The sequence below is a fragment of the Coturnix japonica genome, chromosome 8 (genome assembly GCF_054131305.1).
Source record: "Coturnix japonica strain WE chromosome 8, WE-NBRP24, whole genome shotgun sequence".
NCBI lineage: Eukaryota > Metazoa > Chordata > Aves > Galliformes > Phasianidae > Coturnix > Coturnix japonica.
In genome coordinates, this window is record NC_140670.1 from 10,908,786 (window position 1) to 10,925,436 (window position 16,651).

General features: G+C 49.1%; 1 protein-coding gene across 1 annotated transcript in view; it reads right to left on the reverse strand.

Moving 5' to 3' along the window:
* CDH23 (cadherin related 23) overlaps nucleotides 1-16,651 on the reverse strand; it is a 124,576-nt gene that overhangs the window by 82,534 nt on the left and 25,391 nt on the right. Inside the window, exons 4-6 of the mRNA XM_085554125.1 lie at nucleotides 10,823-10,965; nucleotides 9,203-9,250; nucleotides 8,909-9,001 (exon numbers count right to left, since the gene is read on the reverse strand). Of these exons, the coding sequence (XP_085410251.1) occupies nucleotides 8,909-9,001; nucleotides 9,203-9,250; nucleotides 10,823-10,965 (284 nt within the window). The remainder of the gene's footprint in view (nucleotides 1-8,908; nucleotides 9,002-9,202; nucleotides 9,251-10,822; nucleotides 10,966-16,651) is intronic.

Consider the following 16,651-nt stretch of genomic DNA (forward strand, 5'->3'; position numbering starts at 1 on the left):
TTAAAGAAGCTTTCTTCCCCACTTCCAGGCACACCAGAACTCTCTCATTTCAGGAGCTGCACTTAAGTTCTTGAAAGCACACCCTGAATAACTGGAAATCACTCCAAACCATTTCAGTGGCTTGGGATGGACCACATGAAGTCAAGCCTAACAAAAAGGGCACTAGAATATGAGATGAAAGGAAACAGCTTTGCACCATGGAAGCCTTCCTTTTTAGAGATATACAAATCAAGCCAAGCCTAGAAACACAGATTTTAGCTATATGGTGCAAGTCAGGCACGCTTTTCCTTCACAATGCCACGCTAATTTTGGTTCCACACATTCCTTCCGCAGAGCCCCCAAGACCTCGTGTCAGCTGTCACCCCCATCCCTCCTCCCGGCAGTGGGACGGGCGGCCACACAGCCCAGGTTTGTCACCAGCCAGAGGAATCCTCTAGAAAGACAACCTGCAGGAGAGAGATAAGCAGCATCTCCTCTGCTCATCGGAATGCAGGGAAAAGACCAAAACAAATATTAATGAGAGGCACTTAGCTGTGCCTGTTCGGCAATCAATAACGCGCGACAAGGAGCACAGTCAAGCTGCAGGCTGCATGCTGGGGCTCGGGGTCCAAATTGGAAGGGTCTTCTGCTAACCCCCTCCCGGTGGTCATGCCAGCCACACTCCAAGTCCCTGTACTCATCAAACATTAGAGATACAAACACTTCTCATGGTTGCGTGTGATGATGATGTTTATCTGGAATAGTTAGGTTCCCCTTATCTTTCTTCTTTTGTTTTTAATTTTTGAGGTTTTTTGGGGGGCGTGGTTTTTTTTTGTTTGATTGCTTTTAAAACTCCTCCATGTTAACCCTATGGGAACACATCCAGTGCCCACCCAAAAGCTGTGGCACAAGGGATGGGTTAGCGACAAGGGGACGTGGCCGGGGGATGCTCTCCCCACCTGTGTTCTATCAGCAGGATTCCTGGAGTGGCCTCCGAGGGCGCATGGTGGCTCCCGCGGCGCTGGCTGAGGGAAGAGAATGGCTTTCAGCTCAATTACCCTTCACATTCTGATTCCATAACGCTCCGATGAGGCTTTTTAACCAAAACCCAAAAAAAGCATGCCTGCCGCAGCCCGACCTCAAGCTCGAACGTGCAGAAGGGACGCGACTTGCATCCTGCCCCATGCTGCCCATCTCTCCTGCTCTTCTCCTGGCCAGGCACCCACCTGCTGGAAGCAGGGGTTAAGAGGATGATGATGATGATGGATTGGTGATGAATCACATTGTAGAAAAACTGTTCACCCAGCAGCTTGGGAAGGTTGTGTGTTCAGGGTGCTCAGAAATTAATTCTGCAAGGCAGAGACACTGAGGTGCCATCAAAGGAAGGAAAACCAGCCCATTCCCAGCTGACAGCATTTCCAGCAGGGCTGGAAGCAAGAGTTATTTGCTGCTGCAGCTCTCAAGACCTCACCAGCCCTACCCACATCACAGATGAAGTTAAGGACCGGGGTATGAGATGCACGATTAAATAGCCCCTGAAAAGAGAGGGACAAACAACATACCAGGAACCAACCCCTATTGGATGCACAGTATTGAGATACCAAGTAGCTCTCCCCCACACCCTGTACGCACGTGCACACGCGTGTGCACAGACCGCCCCGCGAGCTGCTTGTGATGGGAAGGAGCACAGGCTGACATTTGGAGAGTGAGGCGGAGTGTCAGAGACGCAGCAGGAGCTGGGGAGGGTTGGGAGGAGGCAAGGACACTGCAAAAGCCTATTTGCAAAGCTCATTTCCTGCACATTTGCCCGATTCTGCCGCTCGGAAGGGAGCGGGGCTGATGTCAATATTGCGGCACTGGGGATGGTGGCAGCGGACTCCATGAGCAGAGCAGCACCTACAGGAAGCACGTGCAGAGCAAAGGACTGCAGCTCCACCTGAAGCCAAACGCAGCACCGGCTGCTCGCCCCATTTTGCCAGGAACACCCAAAAGAGAGGTGCAAATCAAAGCACAGAGAGCTAAGGGACACTTCCCAAGATCTGAACTTAGGGGAAAAACATGCTCTTCAAGTCACCTATGCAACAAATCCTCAGAATTAAAGTTTTCAGACTTTTCCTTTCGGAGCAAAAATGCCTCAAACCCCATATATTCAGTTCTCATGCTGTCTTCATTATTCACCTACTGACAAAATAAATCACAGGCATTATAAGTTTCAACAGCAATTAACGGTGGAAATTAGGCAATGGCTGCCTAACACTGATTGAAACCATTTCCTCAATCAAATTCCTCCCATTTGTAATGGAACCGATGTGAGCAGTTCCGCTCATATATAACTATTTCAAAAAATACAGAGACTGATTTATTCTGTTATTTTACCACAAAATACGACTGGCGGTAGAGAACTTATTATACATGACCGTCCCCGACATCACAAAATAATCAAACATAAAACGCAATTCTGAAAAAGAAATTGGACTGAACCTATTGCGTGAGTGGTTTTTATCGTCCTTTTGAAGCATCACCTCTGCACAGCTTTTCTGTCAGGGCGGCAGCGCTCCCCTAAATATTCCCATTTTAACTAAAAACAGCATTTTTACTGAAAAAAAAAAACCTGCCTTAGCAAGAGTTTTGAGCCACCCATCCTGAGTGGCACCCAGAGCTCAGGAATGGGTTTGGGACCCCTACAGCACAGCAGTGCTGCTCACACACTCTTTTCTCCTCCTGCCAGGTGGGACCATTCTCAATGGCAATACATCCATTGCTTTGTAAAGGGCTGTCTGGATTCACCACAATGTAGTCCTGGGTCTCCCCACACCATGCTTTCCATCTGGCTGCAGTCACTGCCCTACAGGTCTGTAGGCTGTACCCAAGCCACCCCTCCTACTTCCATCCGAGCTGTTTGTTGCTTCTACACACCGCTTTCCCTCCCTGTGCCCTAAAATGATTTCTCCAGCAATGTGAACCTCATTTTCCCAGCACGACCTGCAGAGGCACTGAATTGCTTACTGCCCCACACTGACTTTTCTTCCATCTCCAAATGTTTTTTTTTCCCCCTTTTCCTGCCTTCCCATCCCTTTGCCCACCCCAGCACCGCACTGGTCAGAGCAGCACGACTATTTCTAATTTCCAGGCTGTCCCCCCCCTTGCTGCAGCATCCAGCCAGAGCCAGCCCAAGTTTTGCCTCGTGGAAATGACTGTTATCTCCAGGACACTTTACGCATTACTTCCACGCCATTTGGAGTTTTACGCCCCAGTAGTTTCTGTTGCGTCTCTCATTTCACTCCTCGGGCACGTGTTTTAAAGGCCCAGGGTCTCCTGTTCTGTCAGACCAAGGAATGGGCTACCAGACAGCAACTTGCCCCCTCCCTGGGGTCTTAAGGATGTCACCTGGACCCTGAGACACTCTCCATCTGGCATCACAGTGCACACATGGCTGATAACAACCAAAACTCACATGCCAGCGACCTTCAGAGGGGAGGATCGTACAATAACAGAATCATAAGACTGGAAAAGCCCTCTCAGCTCACCCAGCCCAATCCAAGCCCATCCCCATCTGTCCACTGCCCACATCCCTCAGTGTTACATCTCCACGGCTCTGCAACACCTCCAGGATTGGTGACTTCACTGCTCCCTGGGCAGCCTGTGCCAATACAGCATCACTTTTTCAGAGAAGAAATATTTCCTAATATTCAACCTGCAGAAGTGGGTATCTATCAATACTCACAAACTCAACTCAGAGCCAATATGCCAAAGGACATTCCACCATAGAATCATCAGGTTCTAACATTAGCCATCTCTAGAAGCTTAGCAGTGCAAGCTCTGACACCTGGTACATTTCTGGGCTCCTGTGGTCCCTGCCTGCAAATTCCAGGAGACAGTCACAGCGCAGCCACTCCATCACAAATGAGAAAGAGCATCCCACGGCATGGCCACCAAAATCATGACTCGGTGATTTTCTGCATATAAAGATGTGTTTTAACATCCAATCTGTAGAAATGGCCCCATCTCAGCAGATCACAAAGGCTGGGGTGGAGAGGGGAGGGAGAAGCCTGGGTTTCTTTGAGGGACATTACTTCCTACCTAGTGATTACAGAGCAGATGAAACCCTCTCAGAAGAGATTATCTCATCCAGCTAAGAGATGGCATTTTAATAGATGGGCAGTATACCCGCCTTTAAGGCTGCTGAAGAGAAGGAAGACCCTTCAAACCTGGCTCTGTTTCCACCAGTTTGCTGGACAAAGTTGAAAAGTAATTAAAGGTTCTCAAAAATAATAATACAGAAAATCTGGAAAGAGGAAAAGCATCAAAGCAAACACAAGGTGACCAGATCCCTGAAGCAAAAGAGAGAGCATTGAGTTCATTCTAACCTACGTATTTTGTCCACACAAGTATGGACACCCCAAAGGAGAGGCTGGAATGGAATTCCTTGTGCAAACGATTGGATGAGCTGCATCGCCTACCCAGAACAGGGAACCAACTTGCTTCTGGCCAGTGATGTTTAATGAGCAAAGCCTGAATAATTCACAAATTTGTTCCTCGTCTCTCCAGCAAGTTACAAACAAACAAACAAAAAATAAAACAGCAACCGAACACCACCATAAATAAATGAATTTGCATGGGAAGTGCTGCCGAGGAGTTCGATACGCTGTGTGCAGGGTTGGTGACAGGAGGGGAAAGCTGGATTTGGGGGGTAAATAATTCATCGTAAATTACTTGTGCCGCTCCTGACTTCACACAGAAGCATATAGACAGGGGAAAAAAAACAGAGGGCAGAGGGGGAAAAAGAAACAAGGAAGGAAAGCACTCAGCAATGATTATAGACCGCTTTGCTGTGCAGTGGGAACACCGTTCTTATCAGCTCTGTTATCACTGCCTTCAATTCAAAGCCTCTTTGTTTAAAGAAAGGGGAAAATAACCCAAAAGGTGTCTTAGTGCATGCAAGGCAACAACCAACGGGCTGCAGCCAGAGCTCGTGCTAATCGCAGCTGCTTCGTATGCGCAGCATCAGCCCTCAGTGCCATTGCTATAGAGTTATACGAGCCCCTGAAGGTTCCTGGGCAGGATGGCAGGGAACTTGATGTAATTACCAACATTATTACCATTAAAGAAAAATAATAATTTTAATTACAGCTAGGGCTCTGGGGGCTTTCTCTGGTCCTCCTCATCTCTGCTCACTAGCCAGCACGGCCTGCTTCCAGGCTGTGTAATGGGACAGGGCAGGATGGTCTCCTCCTTTCTCTCCCCTTTCCACACTATTAAAAAAAAAAAAAGCTTCATAAAAATGCTGCTTTCACCACACTGACATATTAAGGATGCAAATGGTAACTGGTGATGGCCCATGAAAGCTCAGTCCCGCAGGCCACTTCCAAGCAGCAGTGACTGCTGATGGCAAGTGTCCACACGTCACCATTAAAACAAAGGGGGAAATGGGGCTGAGTACAGGAGGTGTGATACCTGCAAGCTGGCCTTTACCAAACTGATGCTGGGTGCAGCCTGTCCCACCTCACCTCTTGCTGTTGTTGGCATAAACAAAAGAGGAGCACATTTTTTCCAGGTGTTTGGAAGATGGAGGGAAGGCTAGAGACCTTCTCCAGCAGAGAGAAGCTCAGGGATGATATACAAGCCTTGCACAGATCAGTAGGTGGCGCGTAGAAATGATCTGCATGTCTTTGGAAAACAGAGTCCTGCTGTAATTAATATCACTTAGCCAGTCTGAAGTACTTGTTGGTGGGGACAGCTTTTTGCTGGAAGATGTAGCCCAGTGACACACCTTCCTTCATAAATCATTAAAAGTAAAAACAGAAAAGAGGGTTTTCAGAAGACAGGAAAATCCCTGTGGATAAGTTCCCGAGCAAGGAAGTGCACAATTAAGCAAACTTTCTGTCAGTGCATGACGTCTGCTGATGCTCTGGAGAGAAGGCCATGGACTGAACTTGGCCAACATGCTCAGAATCACCCCATATGACAGCCTTGGAAGGGCTTTGGTGTCTTGAAGAACGCAAAATGTTGGGCACCCCAGCTCCTGGAAGCAGTGGAGCTCACCACGAAGTCATAATCAGACTACATGCTCCTCCAACGGCCTCATGCCTGGGGAGTGGGATGGGGAAACCCAGTAGGAACCCAGGGCCGAGGATATAGCCCCATCTCAATGCCAGGAACCACAAAACCAGTGCATGGGCTTGGATCTGCTCCATGTAAAACTGCTGAACCACAGCAACCCAGAGAGACCCAGTGAAATGTAAAAACAGATCAGACAGAGCAGATTGGAGTTGTCAGGGACCGAGGCACTGCCCCACCAGCCAGCTGCAGGCTCAGCAGCACATCTTCCCTGACTCAAAAGCCAAGCTCCAAGACTCCCAGAATTACAGTACTCGAGGGCTGGGGGAAGATGAGGAGGGCATGGGAGAGGTGAAGCGCGAGGGCTGCACGCAGGAGGAGCGTGAGCCCTGAAGGTCAGTGCAGCAAGCAGGAGAGCAGCTCATTGATGGATGCCAGCAGCACCATGGGGCACGGGCACGGTGCACACGTCCTCGCAAACTGGAAAGCCATAAAAGTCTATTACAGCAAATCAAACAGCAGTCAGCATGACAGCCATTAGCCTGAAATGAATACACGAGAACTTAATGAGCTCTGTCGAGGCCAGCTTGGTGAATTAAGTTGCCAATTCTAGCAGGATTCCCCTTTCTTTACAGACTGGAGCGCGTCCGCGCTGCCTCGTTGCCTCCCAACAAGCAGCCAGTGGCCTGCCCTTACCCAGATGGGATGTGTCATTATGCCACAGCCATCCCCATGTCCTGCACTGGCCCATGCTCTGCTGTTTTTGGGTTAGGGATGGTGAGGACCTGCTGAGCATGGGAGATGTGCAGCAGCTGCACTATGCCCTCAGAGCCGTGGTAAAGCCAGGTGCCCGCTGCCCTCATCCCCATCTTGTGCTGGAGAACGGCAGCCCGTGTCCAAATAATTCACGTTCACGAATCAAACAGACTGCGGAAAATGCTGGGATGGGTGTTTAGAGGCAGTATTGTTTTTAAAGGTCAGTTTACTTCATGTTCCATTTATTTATGCACACACTTCTTTTGACTTTCCCAGCGCTGCACAATAGCGGCGAGGTTTAAATGGCCTTTCTGTTGCTGCTCCATTAGCTAGGACAACTGCAAATCGATACATCCATTTATCTCAAAATTAAAAAGAGAAAAACCCTCATTAGCTGCCAATTCTGCACAGGGCCAGTCTATGCAAAACCACGAGTGTTTCTGCTGGTCTGCGCTCCATTCCCAAGCTCCCATCCCCATTCATTCATTAGCCAGAGGTGGTCTTTGAGACACATCTGGGAACTTGCAGCCTTGCTGCTGGCCCTGGGCTGTCAGAGCATGGGGACAGCTTAGGGACAGTGTTGTCTTCTACCTGATTCCTGTGCCCACACTAAGCTTCGGCTGCTTGCAGCCAAATCAGAAGAGCACCTCTACCTCGAGAGCTGCGTGGGCAATATCCCTGCCCACCCCATTGTGGGCTGCAGCCATCAGAGGGGCCCCATCCATCCCCTGCCTGCACACAGTCTGCCAAGGAAACGCTGTCTGCCCAGCAGAGGAACAGAAGTGCCTGCAGGACACTGGCTGAGCAACGGGTTCGTGGCTCATTACCTCTGGTTGGTGCCCTTGCTTAAAGATCATGGATGGAAACTGAGAACTGGCACACAGTGCCTTATAATTAGATTAGGCCGACCTCTAAAGAAGCATGGCTGTAATGGCTGAGTGGGTACGTGGGGGGATATGTCAGGCTGTGCCCCAAGCACTCATAGCCTCCATTTCCTACCCAGTGCCTTTGCTGCCCCTGCTCCCTGGGCTTGACACAGAGGTTGAGGGCTGACACATGGAAGGATTCACCATAGACTCACAGAATCATGAGACCATTTGGGCTCAAAACACCCTCTCAGGTCACCTAGCCCAACTCCAGCACACCCCCATCTGACCATGTCCCTCAGTGCTACATCTCCACAACTCTGCAACACGCCTGGAGATGGTGACTCCCAGGGCAGCCTGTACCACTGCATCACTGTTCTTTGGAGAATAAATTTTTCCTAATACCCAACCTGAAGCTTTCCAATACTGGTTCTTAAGGAGAGTAATGATAGACATGCACCTGTTGGCATCCAGAAGTCCAGGCAGAAATGTGAGAGTGTGGAGCAGCTCATGCAGCCCCTGCCAAGTCATTTCTGCACCATCCGTGCTGCGAGGAGGAGAAGAAATGGCTCTGGCTCCATGCCACCCGGGAGAAAGGTTTCAGGTGACTTGGCACAAGGCGGGCAGTGTGACCAGGAGACAAGCTCCCGGCTCCCACATCATAGGCTGCCTAACACAGAGCTCGTCCTCGCAGCAGGGTGAGCCCAGCACAATGAGATAAACCATGGTAATGCAACTGTTTGTACCTCTCCAACATTGGAGGCTGCTTGATTTCACACACACACATACTTGACCTCATCCATGCCCTGAGGTGTGCTCAGGGAGGAACAGGGCACAATAGGAGAAGCTCCATTTCAAACACAATGCCCTGAGCTTGTTGTCCTCCTAGCACCAGCAGATGGAGGGGCATTTCTGCCAAACCGAGCTCTAGGTGCAGAAGCTCTCACCAAGAAAATGCCAGCACTGGTAGAGCGTGGCAGAATGCTATGGAAACCTTGGAGATATTCAACACCTGGGCTGAATAAAGCCTCAAGCAACCTGATCTGACATGATCTCTGTTTTAGTGGGAGGCTAGGCCAGGTGACCTCTGCTGGCCCCTTCTCACCTATGGCATTCAAGGCCCTCATTTCCCACCTCTATCATTCCAGGCCCCCACAGGAAAAGTCCTGATTTCCACAGACCCCATCATTTTTCTCCTTCCCACATCCAGGATGGAATGCTCAGCAGCAACCGCACAGTGAGGCACCTACCTCGGGGATGCGGACACTGTAGGGCTGGTTGTGGAACCGTGGTGCATTGTCATTCACATCTCCCACCTGGATGTTGACCGTTCCCTTGATCACCTGTGGCCACAGGGATGAAGACAGTGAGTTGGCATCAGCCTCATGCATAGGCTCAGGAGCTAACCTGAGCTGGTGGCTGCTTTCCCCTTCGCTGGCTTGCCTTGGTGCTGCCCCCAACCCACTCTCCAGGACCAGGGTGACCCATCCTCTCCACTCCCCTCTGCCCATGCTGCAGACCATGAAATGAGAAGTCACACTTACCCCCTGGCTGTCGCTGACGGAAAATTCAACCGTGAATTCTGACTTGGTCTGAAAGGGAAGGAGAAGAAAAACATATAATTAAAGATACCGGAGTGTTTATCTGCAGATGGCAGGCTTGGGACTTTTAGCCAATATTATTACATGCAAAATGCTTTCAGGACCTTCAAAAGAAGAGAAGGGGCGCTTGAGTGCAATTACCTCTGCTGAGGATAAGTGCTGAGAAGCACGGCTGCTAGCAGGGCTCCAGCGGACTAACAACACTGAGAAATACCCTGCTAAGGTTGGGAAGATGCAGGGAACCTCAGCTCTCAGTGCACAACTGAGCTCCCAGAGCACTGCTGCCTCCTTCCCAAAAATACCTGCCCCCAGGATACCATGCTGCTAAGAGCACTGGGATGAGCACAGGGAATTAACAGATTGAAATCCCCTGAATGCATTCAATAATCCCCGTGCAGTCCTCCGTGCCCCTTGCTGCTTTAACTGATTTAACAGCTTGTCCTGAAACTGTGAAGTATTACAGTCACAGGTGCTGGGGTGAGAGACACACTGGTGAGAGGGGAATGTTGGGTGTCAGGAGCAGGATATTGCTAGCTGAGGCAGGGCTGTTCTTCCCGACCTTTTTTCCCAACAGCAATTATGCTGCTCATGTTTTACCAAGGAATGAAGCCTAACGGATAGCCCAGATCTGACCACTGTATCTACCTGGTGGTTTGGTCTCCAGCCCCATCCAAGCACCCTGCTGTCCCCAGCATCCCTCTGCACCCCAGTCCCTGCTGTGGTTAAAGCACTGAGCACAGTAAGATACAATGATCCTGCTCAAAGCTCAGCTGGAAAGCAGTGGGAAGCATCCCCCTGTGCTGCAGCCCAGGTGATATATTCCAAATAAGAGTGGCGTAGGGACAAGCAGCAGCTGTCAGTGCCCATACTGGGAGCACTGCTTGCAGCAGGGCAGCATCTCATCCTATGGAAGGGTTTGGGAACCAGCTAACACTGCGTTTGCCTAGTATACCACCTCCAGGCCCCTAAACTGGTTAACCCAACCCATCTCCTGTCTAGGGTGTTGCTTGCAGGATGACAGAGTAGCTGGAGCACAAGGGACAGGGCGATTTCTCTCCTGGGACATCCAACCTGCTGTCTCTGCTCAGGGTTGGACAGGCAGTGGGGAAGGAAGGAAAAGCAAGAGACAAAAAACACCCTGTTGAGTATTTGACCTTAAGAATTGGGTAGACAAAATAAACCAGAGAAATCTACCACACTCGTGCCTGCCCACACCCCTCATTGGAGAGCATACATTTTTTGGCTCAGGGCTTTTTTGGTAAAAAACTGCTTTCTTTTGAATCTTTGTGGGAGTGAAAAGACCTTAAAAAATAATCATCATTTGCCTCTACACATCTGGCTCCTTCTTCTTTTGCTCTATTTTCCCTCTCCCTGCATCATTTATCTTGCTGCAACTCCCTCTGCCTTTCCAAGCTTTTCTCTCTCCCCTGAACTCTTACTTTCCCCTATACGTATAAGAACTTGCTCCCCCTTCCCTACCACTCCTCTCTGATGGCTTTCTATGCCTGGATTTCTGGGTCGCATGCAACCAGATGGGGAGAACCCCAGGCAAAGCTCTGTTACCTCTCTGTCCAGGGGCTGCCGGAGCCAGACGACTCCAGTGAGACTCTCCACAGCAAAGAACCTGCTGGCCTCCTCACCAACCACACCATACACCAGTGGATCGTTGTCCAGGTCCCGGGCCATCAGCTGGGTCACTGAGGAGCCTGTGAGACAGAGAAAAGAAATCATCAGTGGAATGCTTTTAGGGAGAGGATTAGACTGGGCAGTAGGGAGGATTTCTTCATGGAGAGTCACTAGGATGAGCTGCCCAGGGCAGTAGTGGAGTCCCCATCCCCGGAAGAGTCCAAGAGACATGTGGATGTGGCAGTAAAGGGATGTGGTTTGCCGATGGGACTTGGTAGGCCAAGCTGGTGTTTGGGCTTGGTGATCTTGAAGGGCTTTTTCAACAGAGAGAGTTCTATGGCTCTACAAAACCCTGAAAATACTCAGCTTGCCAGCCATCCTGGGCACCACAGATGTTGGAAGAATCTTTGACCCTTCTAAGGCGAGGGGCCACAAACCAGACTGCCACAAATACTGGCATTTCCTCTTGGTTTCTCTTTGAAGTTGAAAATGCAATTCTTGGGAAAATGACTAGGACAGCAATAACAGCAGGATTGTGCCCACCATGTACAAAGGCAGCAGCTTTGGGCCATTGAAGCCATGTTTCGCAGAGCTGTTTTTCATACAGTTTTGCACCTCATCTCCTCCCCTGTGGGGCATCTTTATTCTTTCTTCAATACACTTTCACAGAGGTGCTGAAATGCAACTACAGACACCCAAGACATCCACAACCCCCCTTTGGGCAGCACAAAGGCACCCCACAACCCTAAAGCATGTGGATGAGAATGAAGGTGACCTGCCTTGGAGCAGCAGGGATGCCTGGCACCAGGCAATTACAGACCGCTTGGTCCAGCATCAATCACGGCAAAAATAATGGCAAAGCTGATATGAGATTCCATTAATAAAGAATTAAATGATAGGAACGTAATTAATGCCAGTCAACATAATTTTATGGAAAATAGGCCTTGTCAAACAAACCCGATTTTATTCATTGATGAGATTACATTTTTTGGCAGATAAAGGTAACTGCGAAGAAGTAATAGACTTTTGTAAGACATTTGACTTAGTGCTGTGTGACTTTCTGATTAAAAATTTAGCACTGTAGGATAACCAGCAAGTGCACTCAGTTGAGGACAACCAGCAGGTGCCAGGGCCACTGGCTGCAGGTAAGGGACATCCCAGTGCGATGCTGAATTGCTGTCGGCATAAATTCAGGTGACACAAAGATTGACAGCACGGCAAACAGCAGGGGAGAGGGAGCAGTCAGGTGAAACACTCGGTAATTTGGATCTGTTTGGATAGAAAAAAGAATAGTAATAATAATAAAGGAGGTTTTCACAACCCCACTCCAAATGTCCTCGAAGAAAAGCTGGTGGGGCACCATGGCAGAGAAGGGAGACTCAACACCTGTTGTTTTAGTAGGGTACATTTAAGACAAAAGAGAGAGGGATGACTCAGGCTGTCTCAAGCACATCCACAATGAGGAAAAACGTTAACACTTAAAGATGATTATTCTAGCACAGGGAAGCACAGGAAGACCCAGTGCCCAAAAGCAGACAAATCTCTATTAGAAGAATGTACTTCTAATAGAGTACTTCTAGTTGAGAGGAACTACAACTAACCACTGGAAAATGAAAAAATATATCTATAGATCTCTCTATGTACGTATCTATCCTTTTCACAGGTTCAGTGCAGATTTGGGTCTTGATCAAAGACACTATGGGTGAAGACCCAGAGCACTGTGATCAGGCAATCCATCAGCAACTTGCCTATCTATTTGATGACTGCAAGTGTAAAGAGATGAAAGGTGACCCTACGCCTTCTCAAACCTCACAGTCCTCATATGAAACAAGCTACTGGTTTGTGTTTATTTCAGGACATCTGAAGCCATTCTTAGCAAAGGTTTCTTTGCCCCAGGAGATGGGCAAGCCTGTGACCATGCCTGTGACACTGAAAGCCCATAAGAAGGACAAGGTAAACCCAGCATCACTCCTCTCCATTTTGCAGAAACTGATTTTCCCCCTTTATATCTCGTATAGAAATGCAGACCAGCAGGTTACCAGCGAGCTGGGGGAGCTGCCTATGTGCTCTTCCTCTGCTTCAGACCCCAAAAGGTCTCGGTTCTATTTCACGGTGGAAGGGAAAAGATGTTAAAAATCCTGCTGAACAGCAAAACTGTGTCCCACCCTGTTCTAATCATAGCTGCATTCATGGCTCGTGTGCTGCAAACCCACTCATACAAAAAAATCAGGCAACAAACAAACATTTAACTCTTCTCTATCACCCTGCATTCCAGTTACCTCCTGCTGGCAGGGAATTCAGTTCCTAACTGGGGTAATCTGGGGGGCAGCACCAAGTGGCTGTGGGCTGAGGACATCCCACCACCTGCACCCTTAGCTGCTGCCAGCCCACCACGTGCAGCCAAATCCCTGCCAAGCACCGCGCGTTGTGGGAAACAAGAACCAAGCTTGTATACAGACAAAAATTACAAATTAAAGAGGAGATAACAAGAAGTGAGCTCCCAAAACAAGATAAGAGACTTCACAATCTCCATGACATCCATTACTCTGATTTTTGCATATTTTTGCAGGTTCTCCCTAGGAGAAAGCTAAGTTTAGGAGCGTGTTGCAAGGCAGGTGTGCAGGCTGCTCCTGCAGCACAGCAGCATGAAGACTGGGAAAGGACTGCAAGAATAGCATGAGCAGCTGCATTGAAAGGTGCAGGAAACAACTGCAAGAAGAAGTGAGCTCCCTCAGACAGGGAGTTATATATTCATCAGAAACCCCTTTTGGGGCATTTGCAAATGAAAAGTAGTGTCTGGGCTGTGCTCTGGGAGCTGCTGCTGCCACAGACCTGAGAACCAACCTGACACGGGCCTAGGCTGAGGAAACAGGGACAAATTATCCTTTTGCAGAGCAAAGTTATGGGCTCCATTTATTTCCCCTCAGGAATCAGACAGGGCAGTTAAGTGTCTTGATTCCAGCAGATAATCACAATTTATCTTGTCTCCTTTTGCTTCCTTTCTCTCAATCACAGCTACTTCTCTCCCCTTCTCACACGTACACAGATTTCCTTCTTTTTCCAAGTCGTGAACTCTGATTGACCTCAGGAGCTTGTTGTCATTGTTTTATCCCTGTAGGAATTTGTTTTGTGAGGTCTGGCTGCTATATGGGGACATACTTTTCATAGGATCATAGAACCATGGAACCACTTAGGTTGGAAAAGCCCACTCAGCTTACCCAGCCCAATATTGCCCACCTCCACATCCCTTAGTGCCACATCTCCACAGCTCTGCAACACCTCCAGGGACAGAGATTCCCCCACTTCCCTGGGCAGCCTGTACCACTGCATCACTGCTCTTTCAAAGGAGAAATGTGCTCCAGTGCCCAACCTGACCCTCCCCTGGTACAACCTGAAGCCATCGCCTCTCATCCAACTTTTGCCCCCAAAAAGGGAGAGATTCCTGCCTCAACATCCTGCCTTCAGTTGCCAACCCCTATGTATTTCTTCTTCTTCACTGGCTTTGCTTTCAAGAAGAGGATGAGGAAGAAGAGTTTCTAGAAGCTCTGAGCCCCGGGGCCAAGCAGGGGAACAGAGAATGAAGGAGAACTACATGGGAGTGCAGTTGCCAGAGCAAGATGCTGACAGCCTGTATGGGGCACGATGGAGAGCACTGAGATGCAACAGGTTTCTAATTAGTTTCTTAATAAGATGCTCTCTTAAAAGGTCTGATCCATACCCAAGTGGAGTTAATGGGAATCTCTTCGCTGATTGAGCTGGCTTTGGGGCTCAAGGCTTCAGGCATCAGCGGCACTTTAATATTAAAAGCATTTTAATCCCTGTTTGAAAGCCAGTGCCTGTTTCTCCTTGGCTGTAGCCACATGCTCACTCCTCTTGATCTTGGGGGGGATCCTATCCACTGCCACAGCCTTCCAGCAGCCCCTCAGCTTCTGCTCTTTTGCCATCAGCACCTCTGTTCCCCTCCTTCCTCAGAAGGGATGGGAACAATTAATCCCAGTGCAGGTGGCCCAATTAGCCCCACCCTTCACACACTCCATTGAGGCATTTGATGGATCTGATCTTGAAGTCCAAGCTCTGTTCTTCTCATCTGCCACCTCCTCCCTTCCCTTTGTCTGCAATTCATTTTTTCTCTCATCTTTCAGAAAAGAAATAAACGAGAAAAAAAAAAGGCTTTTTTTCCCCATGATGTTCTCCCAAATATTTTTTCTCTTATAAAGAAAGAGGAAATGCCAACATTTCTGTGCTGCTGAACAACCATATGGCATGTCACCTTCACAACACGCGAGGGAGGGGAGTCAACGGGGGAAAGGGCATCTCCTATGAGTACCAGGGGCTCTACATCCTCATTTCTGCCTTCCTTTATCCCAACCTCCCAGGGTGGTTTCCCCATCTGATTTAGGTTAGATGTTAGAATGGAATTCTTCACTCAGAGGGAAGCAAGGTGCTGGCACTGCTGCCCAGAGCTGTGGGTGCCCCATCACTGGAGGTGCCCAATGCCATGGATGGGACCATTGGCAGCCTGAGCTGGGGGAGATCAAGCAACCTACAACAGGGGCTGGAGCTCAGTGACCTTGAAGGTCCCTTCCAACCCAATCACCACGTGTACCTGTGGTTAATGAAGATGTGGGCACCCAGTGCCTACCCACCATGTGCTCCAGACTCCTCTGCAATGAAGCCCTTACCTTCTTGCAGCTGGGTGAGCAATAACAGCAGCACTCATGCCATGCAGGTATTTTCAGGTTACACCCTGACTATCATTCAGGTACGCTCAGGGATACCTCACCTCATACCATGGGTAACGAGGACAACCCTCTCAGCATTTCCACACCTTTCTTCCACCTGGCTTCCAGCTCATTTCCAAAGCAAAAACTCAACACTCCTTCTCAGGAAGGGTTCCAGCATTTGAACCCAAACTTTCCAGAGGGACTCTGTAAGGATAGTTTCCACTCCTACAGTTCGAGTTGAGCTCACCATTACAGGCTCCTCTTTCTGGGCAGCATCAGGTTACCCAGCAGCAGAGCTGCCTCTGCTCCCATTGCTGCCCACGTGCACCATACACATCACCTCTTACCTATGGGAGAGAAAATATCTCAGCATGGAGGGGACAGGGAAGAGAGAGAAAGCAAATCTGTGCAGTCACAATCTCCTCTGAGTGATTTTATCACTCTGGGAGCTGAAAAGCACAAGAAGAGCCTTCCATAGGTGCTCAAAGGCTGAGCAGGAGATGGAGCCTGTAATTTCTCTGCTGCGTTTAGTATTTTTAAGTGGGATAGTTGGTGCTGAGATGGCATCCATAAGCAGAGCTGACAGGCAACAGCGAACCTTGGGAAGAGCCCTCACTACTTGGAGGTGGCTGAAGCTGTTTGAAAGGAAGGGTGAGAAGAGTGAGTGATAACCAAAGGCTTTCTTAGTTTCCTTCACCATTTGCTGAACACTTTGCAAGGTAAATGGGAAGAAGAAAAAAAACAACACCCCTGGGGAGATAGTGAACATTCTTGACATTTATCATGAAAGTAAAAAGAATCCCTGAGGCTGTCCCAGCAGATGCTGAGCAGGAACGTAGGCAGAGAGGCAACATCCATCCCTGCAGCAAAAAACAATAGCTACACAGGGCTAAAAGAGCAACATCCTCCCTCAGCCTTCACATGGGTCTTAAAGCAGCATGGACAGCAAGATAGCCAAAAGCTCACGTCTTCATGTCAACGAAGTTACAGCCTTTGCTTACTTGCTGGCACCTCAGCTCCTTGGAAGCTGCTGCATATGGGC